This window comes from Astatotilapia calliptera, chromosome 6, assembly GCF_900246225.1.
Source record: "Astatotilapia calliptera chromosome 6, fAstCal1.2, whole genome shotgun sequence".
Taxonomy (NCBI): Eukaryota; Metazoa; Chordata; class Actinopteri; order Cichliformes; family Cichlidae; genus Astatotilapia; species Astatotilapia calliptera.
The window spans coordinates 3304068-3318700 of record NC_039307.1 but is presented as its reverse complement, the minus strand read 5'-3'; the positions used below and the strand labels follow the sequence as shown (position 1 = coordinate 3318700).

Here is a 14633-nt window from a genome sequence, read left to right as displayed (position 1 = left end):
TGGAGGGATGGGCGTAGAAATGTTGTACCTATGATGGATGTGAAGAGCTCCGGAGCCGAGCTGCCAGCGGCCATAAAGGTTGCACCTGCGACGTCCTCGCTGAGATTGAGACGCTGAGAAGGAACAGATCGGAAGATTAAGAAAATTTCAACAGGGAAAAAGGTGCAGTTTCAAAATCCAGACAAGACTGAAGGATTTTAGAAAAATTTTGGGAGAATAAATAAATGTAACTAATTTGGGCTAATGAGTAAATACACAGAGTCTGGTTGTTTATTTCTCAATCAAATACAGAAAAAAGGGTCTCTGCTACTGGCAAAAGAAAACATGTTTTTACAAAAAAGAGTCTAAAAAACAGAAAAATATTCCTGTTTGGCAAACATGACGATTCATATTCAAAGAGTGAGTCGGATATTCTGCTATTTTTATGCTGGCGAAGTACATTAAAGTCTTAAAACAGAGAAAGAAAACTCCTTATCAGGATAAAAACTGGCATAAACAACTTTCTTTCTTTCTTCTGCGAGGACAAAGACAGTATCAGTGCTGATGAGTTCCTTTTTCTGGGAGATGGGAAAAGCACTTAATAAAAATGAAATAGAGTTCAAATGTGTTTGTCAAAGCAAATACGCCAGCAATAAACATCCAGCTCTGAATATCAGTATCTGTGGTTCATCTGAAACTGTAACTCTTTAAATTTCTTGACTCTTCAACATAAGTTCCCCAGCTGAGTGACTATATTTTGAAAATCTTGATTAATACCTCACATAACTTCTCCAGGGAGGGGACGAAGTAGTCATCGCAGACGACGGCCAGAGCGCAAAACATGTATATGGTCTGTGAAGAGACAGAAAGAGCCTTAAACATTACAGTGAAGGAGAAACACTGTGCTTTATGTGATTTGATCTATTTAAACTGGACAGCAACAAGAGATGTTGTTATTCTGCATCAAACAAATTCCAGAATGGTACAAGAAAGAATACCTTTCTGCTTAAATTTATATGTAAATTACCCTAAAAATAAGTCACAGATCTCGGCCCATGACAATTCAGTGGAGTCCATTAACAGATCGGACATTAAACATTCAGGAAACACATACAGCAGGCCCACACGCTTAACTTTTTAAAACAGGGAAGTTAGTTTTCTCTCCTGAAGCATGCTGGCATAAAAAAAAAATTCCAGGTCTGGAAGTTTGCAACCAAAACATGACCTCTGACCTTGTAAATGTAACCGAGCTGTTTGATGCTTAGTAAAGACGCTGGATTTGTGATTCCTTCTAAGCTTTTACTGTGTAGCTGAGCAGACATTACATGCAAACAGCTTGACTCTGGGGGCAAAGACTGGGCCGTTAGACATTTTTCTTACTGCGTACATGCACTGTGCACTCTATGAACAGCTATGAGAAACCCCCATTATTCAACAATAGTAGTCAGCCAAAGCTAATATAGTTATTTATAGACATGCTTAAATTCAGCCTAATTCTAAAACCAAGAGGAAATCAGAAGTTATTTTTTTAATTGTTTTTTTAAAAAGATTTTTATGGTTATTCTGCTCTTTTCAACTATAATTTATTTGTCTCTCCTTTATGGTACCAGCAATATCTTAGTCACTGCAAAAGAGACTAAAGTGCAAACATATGGATTTAATCAGTGAGTAGTAATCTGCATAATATATAATCTATTTCTATAACATAGTAAATCTACAAAGGGAACTTAAGTATTATGCAGATGGACTGGATAGCCAACCAATCACAGCAGATGGCCCCGCCCCTCCCTGAGCCTGGTTCTGCTGGAGGTTTCTTCCTGTTAAAAGGGAGTTTTTCCTTCCCACTGTCGCCAAAGTGCTTGATCACAGGGGGTCATATGATTGTTGGGTTTTTCTCTGTATCTATTATTGTACGATCTACTGTACAATATAAAGACACTTGAGGCGACTGTTGTTGTGATTTGGCGCTGTATAAATAAAACTGAATTGAACTGAAAATAGAACTCAGCTTATAATGAATAATAGTTAATAAAAATAAATCAAACCTGTATCCACAATAAGTTTCAGATTATTGCAACAATAAAATACGAGTTCATCATCTGCAAATAGATTAAAAATACCTTAAGAAGAGTCACCATAAGAAGAAATGTACATAATAGACCGAATACTGAATACTGCCAGCTTTACACATGAAAACATGTTTGAATAACACAGAAAAAATATTTGACAAAAAAAGCTGAAAAACGTTAAATTAAACCCTAAACATAAAAATTCCATTACAAACACACAGATCACATCATCTTAAAAAGAATAAACCCAAAACTCTGAACATGAATTCTTGTTGATCACGTGCAGCATACGTTACATCAGTGATCTGGATTAAAAGGCAGCCTGTGACACTGAAAACTGTCATATTAGATGTTACATCAACTTCTCTGGCATCACATAATAGATCCAACACAAAGAAATGGAGACGGGGTGGAGATCAAAGACAGGTGGCGATGATCAAAAGCACTAGTGATGACAGAGTGACTGCTAATGTGTGAACAAAGGAGAAACGCTCTCACACACTGCAATAACAAAACCTTTACAGTTAGACCGACGCGGGAGTGATCACGCTCTTCGTGCCCGGAGATCAGTCACATTTCACCGAGCAACCACAAACTCAACTTCCTGATTCTGACAGCAGGTGAGAGCGAGCACGTTATGTGTTTGAGTGCCAAAAGCAAAAGGTCAGAGGTCACATGTAATCCTGCTAACTGGGTTTAACACAGATTTAGAGCTGAGGTAGAGGGTGGGAGAAAGCGTCTTCAGCCACAGAGACGTATGCTGACTGCACACTTGTTTCTATGTGTGCACGTGTGAATTGAGTCGAGGAAGTCCTTCAGTCCGAGCTTGTGTTTGTGTTTTTTCGGAGAAGTGATGATCCCAGCGCTAACGAGCTGTGCGGGACTGGAGAGTGAGTCAGCAGCACAGCTGCTGGGAGAGAAGTTGGGAGCAAGATACTGCGATTACAAAAACAAAAAAAAATTTAAACTGAAGCATGAACAAAGCATGCTTCCATTTTTAAAAACCACAAATACTCATGGTCAATTATAGCTTTCCCAGTTCAGCTTCACTTATGGCTGCATCACACGGAAATGTGAGGGAAAAGACAGCAGTGTTTAAATCTGCATCCCTCTGTGGTCAACCTGAGTCGCAGGATGGCCTGGAATAAAATTTAACTTCAGCATTTACAAGCACTGTGCAGAGAGTATCTGCACAGAGGAGCAGCTGCATGTTTTCCAAAATGTCACAATTTGAGCTTCATGCTCAATATTTCATATTTTTAAACAGGTAAATGGTTAATGAAGGAGATCGCAGGGCGTTTCACAAAGTCACAAGCACAGGAAAATCCGAGCTTTTAAAGTTTCTACTGAAGAAAATATCAAAGTGAATCACAGCCAACGACTAAGGCGAGTTTAAGGCCTTTGAGTTTGTTTGTCCAGCATCTATGATCACTCGTGACTTCAGGAGAGATCCATGTGTAGCTTGTAATTTCTGGGCTGAAAAACATATTTAATCTTTTTCGAAACTGTAACCACGTCTATTTTACACCCAGTCTAAGTGTAACAATCTAGAGACAAATCTTTTTCTCTATAACCTCTATAAACTGCGCCATTTTCATGCCCGTGATGTGGAGAAACAGAAACAAGCACTGGCATCTTGGATCTCTGATCATTCAATGGAGAAAGCTCAACAAATGCGTTTTGGGTAAACTTTGAAGAGTCTTATTCCCATGTGACCGGTGACTCCTCAGAACAAGTTAAAAGGTCTCCTTTTACCTAGAATTTGGCATCAGGCTCATCTTCTAGCTGTGATTCCTTTCATAAAAGTCATTTTCTAATATATTGATTTTAAGTTTCGAGTTGATCTGCTGCTTTTTTCAACAGAACGTAATGAATTCAAAGACTAATAATAATAAAGTCAAAGACTGAACCAAGAAAAAAAAAAAGCAAACAGCTTGGACTGAGTTTTGTGACCAAATGAGAGACGTGGATTTGTGGTTGTAAAACTGACTCACTTGGTTTAAGGCCAACATTAGAAGAGACTGCCCAGCTTTGGAGAGCTAAACTTTTGCCTCTAATTGTTTTTTGAAGGACTCGTTGTCAATGCCAAACAGGGCAAATGTGGACTTTTTGTCACGTGTCTTTACAAATACGTTGCAAACGGAAACAAGAGCATCTTTGTATACTCAGCTCACAGACTCTTCTAGATCCAAATAAACTTCTGGGTTTAAGTGCTCGACGGGTTCCTGTAGGATGTTGAGAGGATATCCAAGGCTTGGTGAAAGGCCAAGTTGAGATCAAGTCTGGAAAAACCTCGTAAACTCACCTTGAGTTAGGACTATTTACTATTCCCAGGCTCGGGAAAGTAATCCATCCGAAAACTTCCTGGAAACCCACTTTGTCCCACTTTGGGTAAGTCAAATGCATAAATTGCATGTCATACTTCAGACACACATAATCACAGTCTGAACATTTCTTATTTTGTTTTAAAGGCAGCCTGTTACAGCAGCGTTTTATTCTCAGCTGCAGGGCACGATTGTCCTCCCGCTGTACACAGAAAAAAGCACAATGACATCAGCTATGAAAGGACACTGAACATTATTTTAAAGGTTAAAAAAATAGATGGAGCTTATATTCACCTGCTATTTTGCACTGATTTCTAAACACCCAAGCATCCCAGTAAAGGTTCTGCAGCAGCTCAGAGGGTGGCTGCAAAGTGAGACACGGCAAACGCTTCATTGTTTAGTCCTGCGGAGATGCTGCAGGAGCTTCCATTATGATGAAACCCCTCAGAGACCATCAGCACAATGCAACATGGATCATCGCGTGCTCAAACATTCTGCATGCTTTGTCGCTCACGCCACAGCGATGAAAGAAAGGCCCCATCATAGTTTGGGCCTCGCATGGTGACCTCTGCTGGGTCCCACTGCAAAGGCTGTGTGTTTGTTGAATTGCCGGATGGGAAAAGACTCGGCTGGCACTGAGCTGCAGCTCAGTCTGGAATACTGTAATCCAAACACCAAAGATATTTCCAATTGCTTTGATTTATATTTGGTGGCATGGCTCTTTTCTGGGAGGAGAACCGGGGACAGAGATGGTTGCAAATCAGCTTGCAAAGGTGCATCTGCAACTGTGAGCAGGCTAAAGCAGCTTAAACTGTGGGCCTTATATGAGAGTTTGCAGTCAGATGTGTAGAAGCCATCAGCTGATATGAGATTGACTTTGAACTAACCCTGAGTTAGTTTATTAGCATGGCAAAGTTACACCAGTGGTTAGCACTTCTGCCTCAGTTTGAGGAGTTGGTGGAAATGTGGAAAAGGGGAGATGTTCTTTATATTTTCAATCAAATTTAGATGTAAATGGGTGTTTTTCTTCTTTTTAGCTTGAATTTTTTTAAACCTCAGCATTTTCAGGCAGTATCGGTTAGACAAAGACTTTAATATAGTATATTATTTTATTCTATTCTGTACAGCTGTGTACTGTATTTATTCTTATTGTATTCTAATTTTTGCGTCATAACTTTTGCACTGTCCACTTCCTGCTGTGACAAAACAAATTTCCCACGTGTGGGACTAATAAAGGTTATCTTATCTTATCTTATCTTATCTTACAAATGGTAGAGCCGTCCTTTCAGTGGGTTTTCAGCATCGCCATTATTTAACCCACTGGGCTGTGATGGGCGGCAGGTCTTCTAAAACAATGTGCATTTTGTTTCCATGTGTTCATGAAAATGAAGGCTTTGGATGCACAAACCATCTGGGAATTTTTGGATGAGTAAGTAAAATCTCAAACGTGGATACAGGGGAACGGATGCAGAGCTGTGTTGGTGAAGGCAAACTTACACACAGGACATGCAAGGCCACGGCTCCTTCTGTCCTCTCTTTGTTCGTGAACAGGTCCGTAGGGAACTCGTGCAGAGCTGCAAGAGACAGAAAGCCAGGATCAGGACACTTCATACAGTAACGCTCAGTGGGTTTTATCAGAGGATGCTGCACAGAACACGTTTCCAATGCTCTGCAGAAGCTTAAACTCGGTCCCTTCCAGAGAGTTACTTAAACTTAAACCAAGCATGCGACGACCGTCAAACGGTGTCCTCCCAGGCACTGCGTACGAGTACCCTTCCTCAGAGAGAAGAGTGAAATGGAAAACAGTAGGAGGACGAAGAGAGGGCAAAGAGGAGAGAGCATCGTAAAAATAGAGCACGGGATATTTAAGGTACAGCAAGTGGGATGGAGAGCAAAGAAGAGAGAAAGGGTGATGGGAGTTTAACCACAATGTTTCAGCTTGAGAATGTGAGTACAACGGAGGATCAGCTGTGTGTGAGCACAAGGAAAAGACAGAGAGAACATAAAGGAGGGGGTTTGGCCTTAAAAGGTGGCAGGGGTTATTCCACTGCCTCTCTGTGGCTTCCTCACTGACTCTCTGAGTGACAGGCACTCGGGTGCCGGCGAGAGTCGAGGAAGCTCTCCTTCTCGCCCCTTAAGCTAACATGTGTTACATATTTCGGAGATAACAGGGGAAGGTTGGACAGCTATCAGGCACAGATTTGGGCTATCAAGTGCTAAGCCACGAGAAATCACAAAACATCAGAAATATTTTACTGATTAGCTTCAAAGAGTCAAGTAAAAAAGCACAGTCCTGTATTTTCATGAGATTTTATTCATGTTTGGTTTTGAATCCCAGAGACCGCATTACATTCCAGCATATGATGATAATATAATAATGGAGAAAATGTACAAATTAGTGCATAAAAAAATCACGAGAATGTTTCAACTACTTGTGATTGGCTGGTTTGCAACAGCTTTGGAATAATAACAGCCAATGTATATTTTATTTATATTGTCTCTGTATTTATATATGTGTGTGTGTGTGTGTGTGTGTGTGTGTGTGTGTGTGTGTGTGTGTGTGTGTGTGTGTGTGTGTGTGTGTGTGTGTGTGTGTGTGTGTGTATATATATATAATATTCTGTAACTCTGTAACTTCTGTCGGTGCTGTGCTTTTTTGGAAATCGAATTTCCCAGAGGAACCCACCCGAGGGATTAATAAAGTTCTGTCTTATCTTATCTTATCTTATCTTAACAGGCTGTTTTGGATTGATGTGTGGGTAACTGTAACAGAGGTCAGAAATCCTGACAGTATGATTTCAGCCAGTGTTTAAATAAATCCAACAGGACATCAGATGCTTGTGTTAAAACTGGAAAATGCAAAAGTATCCCACAGCAAGCCTGTATATGGAAGAGGATTAGGGCCACTGGGAAAAAAGAATTCTGACTTTAATCTCATAATTCTGACTTTTTTCAGAATTATGAGAATTATGAGATTAAAGTCAGAATTCTGGCTTTTTTCTCAGAATTCTGACTTTTTTCTCAGAATTCTGACTTTAATCTCATAATTCTGACTTTTTTCAGAATTATGAGAATTATGAGATTAAAGTCAGAATTCTGACTTTTTTCTCAGAATTCTGACTTTTTTCTCAAAATTATGAGATTAAAGTCAGAATTCTGACTTTTTCCCAGTGGCCCTAATCCTCTTCCGTATGTATATGATCATCTCTGTTATGTGAAATACCTTACAGGGAGTGATCAGCTCAAAGTGTTACCATACAGGGAAACCCTCCTCCAACCTGGGATTTCCACCCCTCGCCAAACCTGCAGCCCCCTCCACACACACACACACACACACACACACACACACACACACACACACACACACACACACACACACACACACACACACACACACACACACACACACACACACGCCTCTTTTCTCTGGCTGAGGCTCCGTACACATCCTGGATCCTGATCCGCTCATTCACTCCCTGCTCCCGTTGGCCCACTTCATTCCTGCGTTATTCAGTAAACCTTTGAAACCAGTCAACGGCTGTGTGAGTCTGCTCACTGATCCCAGTAATCCCAGTAAGACAACACTAGAAGGTAGCCGCGATGGTGGGCACATATAACTTTCAGTGATAAATGTCTCAAAGGCTTAAAGCTGACATACACCATCAAAGTGCTGCAGAACAGCGCTGGTTAGCAGGGCTGTCATCTGTTTACTTTGCCATCTGCTATCTTAGTGGCCGGCGCTACTGTAAGTACCAGCTCTGAGCACATTAATAACATAATAATACTACATTTAACCAGGCAGTACTTCTGGCACAGACTAGCAAGAGGAGTAATATTTAAATGTCTAGTCGACTACTCGCGTATAGACTTCTGCCTCCTTAAAATTAAATGCATTAAGGGGTCCAGCTCTACCAGACCAATATGGCGACTGTCATGAGGCGTTGTTAAAACGAACAGCAGTAACAGGTGTAGCATCTAAGTCTAACTGTCCATGTTTACAGAGTAAGCAGCTCGAACAGAGTGGGATGCCCTCTGCATCACTGACAGGCTAAAGGTGAAAGAATGAACAAACATGAGAGTCCAGCGTGGTGAGTAGTTTTCTCTTCCTCTTATATGACGCGTTATTTCAGTGCAAAATCGTTCATGTTCATGTTGTAGAGAAGAAATAAGAGCGGGTAGAATAATAAGCGCTTGTTCCCCTGTTTGTTGACCTGATTGTATCCACAGTATATCTGTGGCCACCAGTCCTCGCCTGCACTATGTTCCACTGCCACGACTTCTAAAGTCGAACACAATGCAGAGCTGCCTGTAAAAAGCTACAGAGGCTGCAGAGCAGCAGAGCAGACAGCCATCTCACAGCGACAGCTGGATGTGTTTAATATTTACTATTACAAGCCGGTGTCGGCGAGCTCCAACTCAATCCAGCCGAAAATGCCAGGCGAGTATGTGAGGGGAAACAACAAGCAGCTCTTATGACAGGAATCAGGCTGGAAACGCAGAAGAACAAGAAGTCAACACTTCTGCCTGAATTCAAACTTTCTCAAATGAAAAACAGAAATAGTTCATTATGAAACAATTGAAGACAAAATGCTGAAATAATCTATCAAAAACGATTTCTCCTGAAGCATCGGGGGATAAAAGCCAAACAGCTAATTGTTTTTCCGAGAAGCACGAAGCTCAGTTTCCCACGAGAGGTAATAAGTACACGTGCGGATGTGATGCAGAACCACACACTCCCACAAGGAACCCGCTGAACCTCCATGTAAACAAGGTGTTTTATAAAACATCAGCACTGAAAGGTTCCACTTCACAGCACCCGGCTCTCTCCAAACCTCAAACACATGCTCGCCACGATACGCCGCTATATGAACGTGCTGCTCGCCAAACCCACCTCCACCCTGGAAAAACTGCGGCTGTCACTGTGATGATCCTGATTTCCTCACTGCATTGTGAGACTTGGATAAGTGGAAGGGTGCTGCATCTTTTTTTCTAGATTTTCAGAAAGAAAACAAAAAAGTGAAGAATAAGGAATGAAAAACAGATCAGGATTTCACACAAGTATGGTGATCTACAGCCGCAACCCAGGTGCAAGAGCTTTTCATTAGTTCTCATCATTTAATAGGAAAGCAGTTTTATTTAAGATCCTGTATAATAATGTGAAGTTTTTCTTTTACAGGTCACCACAAACTCAAACGTTTACATTTTTTCCTCTTGCCTGTTGTCATGTTTATCCTGTCGTGCTTTTCAGGCAATTTCAAAGTAATATACAATTCCTTTTAGAGCTGGGAGCTTGCACTCCCCCAAATCTCTGCCACGAATATGAAAAGTTTGAGGTTGAAATGACCCACTGTTACGTCCCCACATAAAAGCTAGGCGATGAGGGTGGGGGACAGTAACAGTTGGATCCGGGTGAAATGAAAAGAACGCCAGGCAGAGGTATTTAACACACCAGCCACAAAGCAAGGAAATAAACCTTGAGTATCTTTTAAAAAGCAAAGCAACAGTAAGTAAAGGGCAGCACGACTTTGTGGACTGAAATGATCAGAAAGTGGTTCAAATCAAACGTCAAAGTTGGAAACTTCTAAGGTGAACGGTGCTCTACACGAGCAGTTGGGACAATGGTCACGCCAGCGGCGGCGGCGAGAGTCGTGGCTGCAGAGGTACCTGCAGCACGTGCACTCACTCTCATCTGTCGTGGCCCTCGTTCTCGGACCTCGGCTTTTGAGTTTTTGGATTTCAAATTGTGTTTATCATTAAATATTTTTGTCTTTGTGTATTCCTCTGTAGTTTTAGTCTTTAGTTCTAGTTCCAGGTACTATTTCCATTAGAGTTCATTACATCCCTCACGTTTTTCCTTCAGTCTTTCCCCATGTTAAAGTTATTTCCGTGTCAGTTTTCCTTTTTAGTTATCGTTACTTACTTCCTGTTTTACTTTGTCAGTTGTTTGTCTTCTGTGTCCTGTTAAAAGGGAGTTTTTCCTTCCCACTGTCGCCAAAGTGCTTGCTGATAGGGGGTCATATGATTGTTGGGGTTTATTTGTATATATTATTGTAGGGTCTTTACCTTATAATATAAAGCGTCTTGAGGCAACTGTTGTGATTTGGCGCTGTATAAATAAAATTGAATTGAACTGAACTGCCTCCCCTGTGATTGTATTGATTGTGTGCACCTGTGTCTCATTCCTCCCAGCTGTATCCAGTCCCCATTAGCCCTCAGTGTGCATGTAAATGCAATCCTGGCGTTCCTTTGCTCAGTGTCTGTATCTGTTATCATCCATTTGTACTCTTTGTTACTTGGACTTTTTATCAGCTGAAATAAAGGCTTGCCTTTTGTTTTGTTCATTCACTTTTTCATATGTTGTTTTTTTCGTCTTTGGGTCCTCAATCCTGTATGAGCAATCTTCTCTCGTTTGGTGTTTTGATGATGGTTGTGGGGAGAAAAGTGTGGGGCCAAAAATCTCCCACAGCTGTTTAATTTGGTTGAGATTTGATGACTAAGAAGGTAATGATGTATGCAGTCACATGCTCATCACTCGTGACCACAGATGGGGCAGCTATCATCTTGGAAGAGTCCAATTAGGGCAGAAATTACTCAAGACAGCTTCCCATTGGAGCAGCTTCGCATTTACTTGCAGTGACCATTCCCTCTAAAGCAGGGGTGGGGAACTCCAGACCTCAAGGGCTGGTGTCCTGCAGGTTTTAGATATCACCCTGGGTCAACTCACAATCAAATGATTAGTTCATTACCAGACACGTTAAGGAGGTCATTTAGCCATTTAAATCAGCTGTTTTTATCAAGGACACGTCTAAAACCTGCAGGACACCGGCCCTCGAGGCCTGGAGTTAGCCACTCCTGCTTTAAGCAGAAACAATGGTCCCAAACACGAAAGGAGAATGAGGCTCGTGAATGGTGCTTTACTCAGACTGTCATTTAATAGTTGTCCATCTATCAAAGTTATGACTACAAAGTGTTTAAGATTTCTAAAATGAAATTTGACACGTCAGTGACAACGACACACCTGTTTAATTAAAATCATCACTCGTGCCTGTGAAGTCTGCTTGCCTGAACGCTAACTCCATAGCAACAGTGTGAGTGTCTCGTTGATGTAGAGTGTGGAAACAAATAACAGAGTGCTGGAGTTAAGGTGAAGCGAGTCACTCTGCCGCTGCCATGGCTGCTAGGCAGCACGCTTGCCATTAGCAGTGCCATTTGATGTACTCGTTGCAGAAAGCAGGCTGAGGTTCGGTGCATTATGCATGATGTTTGGAGAGTGGAAAGAAATACATGTAATACTGGCATGTGGGGGAATGATGTGGGAAGACGTGAGATGTTACCTCACTCCGTGTTTCTTTAGGGCTTCAGCTGACTACTCGAAAGCGGGAAAAGTGAATTGTACGCATGAGAGGGGAAAAAAAGTGATGGAGGTGGTCAGATAATTAGTGCAGTTGTAAGTGAGGTCACTGGGATGAACCCTTAACAGCTGCTGAGGGTGCTTTGGACTGAACCACCCCTGCTCTCTGTGGTACATTCACACACCGACACACAAGCTGAACACTGGTACGCACCCAAGACACATAGAATCACAGCACACGAGTGCACAGGGACTTTCATTGTTTCCCTTTCTGCAATCATCCCGGTTTTCCTCCTCTTCTTCGTGATGCACAATCAGTGGCAGTCAATGTATCAATCAGCAATCAGGCTTCAGCTTGCTGGGGACACATTCTGCCTCTCCTGCTCCGTGCCTGCCTGCCTGCATCATCCCGTGCCAGTCTAATTTCCCAGGCAATTTGGAGGGAACCACTGTGGGCTCTGAATCAATGTAACATGATTCCTCTTTGTTTCCTTGTGCTGGAACTCTGCAGCACCATGGCTTCTCCTTTATAAAACACTGTACATGTTTAGGCACACAAGCATATCACACTGACTGATGCACCGTAGTATATCCATCTTCTCCCTGCACAGACTCTCGTTTGCACTTCCTAGCTTTATTCTGGATCCTCTCTGCTAACAGCAATGACAGCAGAGACTGTCTCCTCTTCAGTTCTTCCTTGTGTAATGCATCATGGTTGTGTCATATATCCATATGTCTCGTAACCCCTTTAAGTAAACAAATATTTGGAAAGCATAATCCCATAAAACTTCATATCATACACAATATCATCAAATATTATGTTTCAAGAAAGAAAATAAAAGGAATGAATAAAGTGCTAATATTTAAGTGTTAAGTGTTTTTACTCTCACACATATTGTAACATGAAACAAATGGACCTTTAAAGTTACCATTAGGAGAGGAGTAGATTCAATCATTATTACTAACATGGAAGCAAAGGCACTGAATTGTTCCTTCATTTTGATGCAAACAATGATGCAGTTAAAGTAAACAACAATTAAAAGCCTATACCCATCCTGAGTTCCTAATTAAAAGTGGCATTGATTATAATAACATATCAGAGCTGCTGTTTTCTTATATCTTGTATATTTCAGTAACTTATTTACCTGAGTGTTTAACCGGCCAAATGCAAAGACTGTACATGAAAGACGTACAAAGCCTGTACCAACTGTACTCCAATAGAACATTCACTACAGCCCCGCCCATGCAGCAGTATATTAATGACTAACCTCGTATTGTGGATGGATTATCTCAGTTGTTCTCCTGACTGAAGTTTGGTCCGTTTACAGTATCCTGCCATGTGATTGCATTTGTCCCTAACCATCGGGAACCCTCATGTTAACTTTTATCGAGTGGAAAAAAACTTTGCGTTCATGCTCCAGCTTCACCAGTTTATGTTATGCTAACATAGCTGTATAGCTAGCCACCACATAGCACATCATTATATACCAGCTAGCCCGACTTCAGTAACCCTACGAACGTCACTGCTGTTTAGTTTTCTGTCTTCATTTATATTGGAAGTGATAACAGAGCTGTACGTTTGAATTTTTCAGAAATCCCTCATCAGAACATGCTATATTATTTAATCTGGAGACTTCCTGCATACCACTAGATGTAGCCCAAGTACCACCAGTGGTACGCGTACCACAGTTTGAAAACCACTGGTCTAGAGGGCAGATATCAGCCCAGCTAGCTATAATCGGACATCTGTCTGTTATACTTGCATGCCGCTGACTCCAGCATCTGTAGCTACTGAGCCTCAAGTGGCCATAACAGGAACTGCAGTTGTTGACATCTCCCTGTTTGCTTCCTTTTTCAGACCCAGAAGTTGCTGCCTGATTCAGTCACATCCAGTTGCTCCATTACACCATCAGCATGAATGCATTTTTTCCTCAGCACACTGTACACTTCAAATCCAAACAAAGTGTTGTTGTGGATGGAATAATGGGAATTTGTGCCTGTTCTTTCTGCAAACAAATGAGTGGGATCATGATAACTTTGTCAACTAAGAAGTCGGTGTAACTTCAATCATGTAGTCAGTTCTAGTTAAATAATCTGCCTTTGCATAACTATCTAAGGTTATGCACTCTTGCCAGGCCAACATGTTAACATAAAAACAGCATTATTTTCTGACCAGTATAAATATGATTTTGTGGTGGTTAGTTGAGATAAGCTGAATGCACGACTAATGTTCAATCAGGTCACAAAGTTTTAAAAGAAACAAAACTGACACAAGCTGATTCTGTGCATCATTACTCTCCAAATATTTTTGGAGCTAGAAGAGATGGTTTAATGTGAAAAACCTGCTGTTAAATTAAGACACGGCTCTTTAAGGAATAATGAAGCCAGCAGCCACTGTAATGGTTGGTACTGAATGCAACCCCTGACTGTGTACAATTCCCAGCAAACATGTTTCAAACCCTGACATTACTTTTCCTGTTAAATTTCTGTCAACATCACGGGGGAAACTGAACCGTAGGTGGACGAATGACGACGTTTGCACAAACAATAGCTGCTTAGCAAGTCCCCTCTTACACAGCAAGGCAGTGTTCATATTACTGCACAAAGCAACTGTATGAGTCTTTGTTTGTAAAATTTGATAATAATTTGATCCTGCGACCACACAATCAGAATATTACTACCAGATATCCATTTTTAGAATATACAAATACTTTCAAGTAATTTACGTTTATGAGATACATGTTTCACTTGTTACATAGCTTCATCTTTTCATCCTGGTATAATATTCCATTATTCTAGTAGATTTTGTTTGCTTCTATAAACAGAGGATATCTTTGCAATAAGCGATATAAAATACAATCTCAGTTTCCAAAACATCTGAATGCTGTTGAAAATGTAAAGCAACACAGA

General features: G+C 41.1%; 1 protein-coding gene across 1 annotated transcript in view; it reads right to left on the bottom strand.

Moving 5' to 3' along the window:
- LOC113023569 (sodium/potassium/calcium exchanger 3) overlaps positions 1-14633 on the bottom strand; it is a 62085-nt gene that overhangs the window by 13597 nt on the left and 33855 nt on the right. The window contains exons 4-6 of the mRNA XM_026169686.1: positions 5870-5946; positions 757-831; positions 29-113 (exon numbers count right to left, since the gene is read on the bottom strand). Of these exons, the coding sequence (XP_026025471.1) occupies positions 29-113; positions 757-831; positions 5870-5946 (237 nt within the window). The remainder of the gene's footprint in view (positions 1-28; positions 114-756; positions 832-5869; positions 5947-14633) is intronic.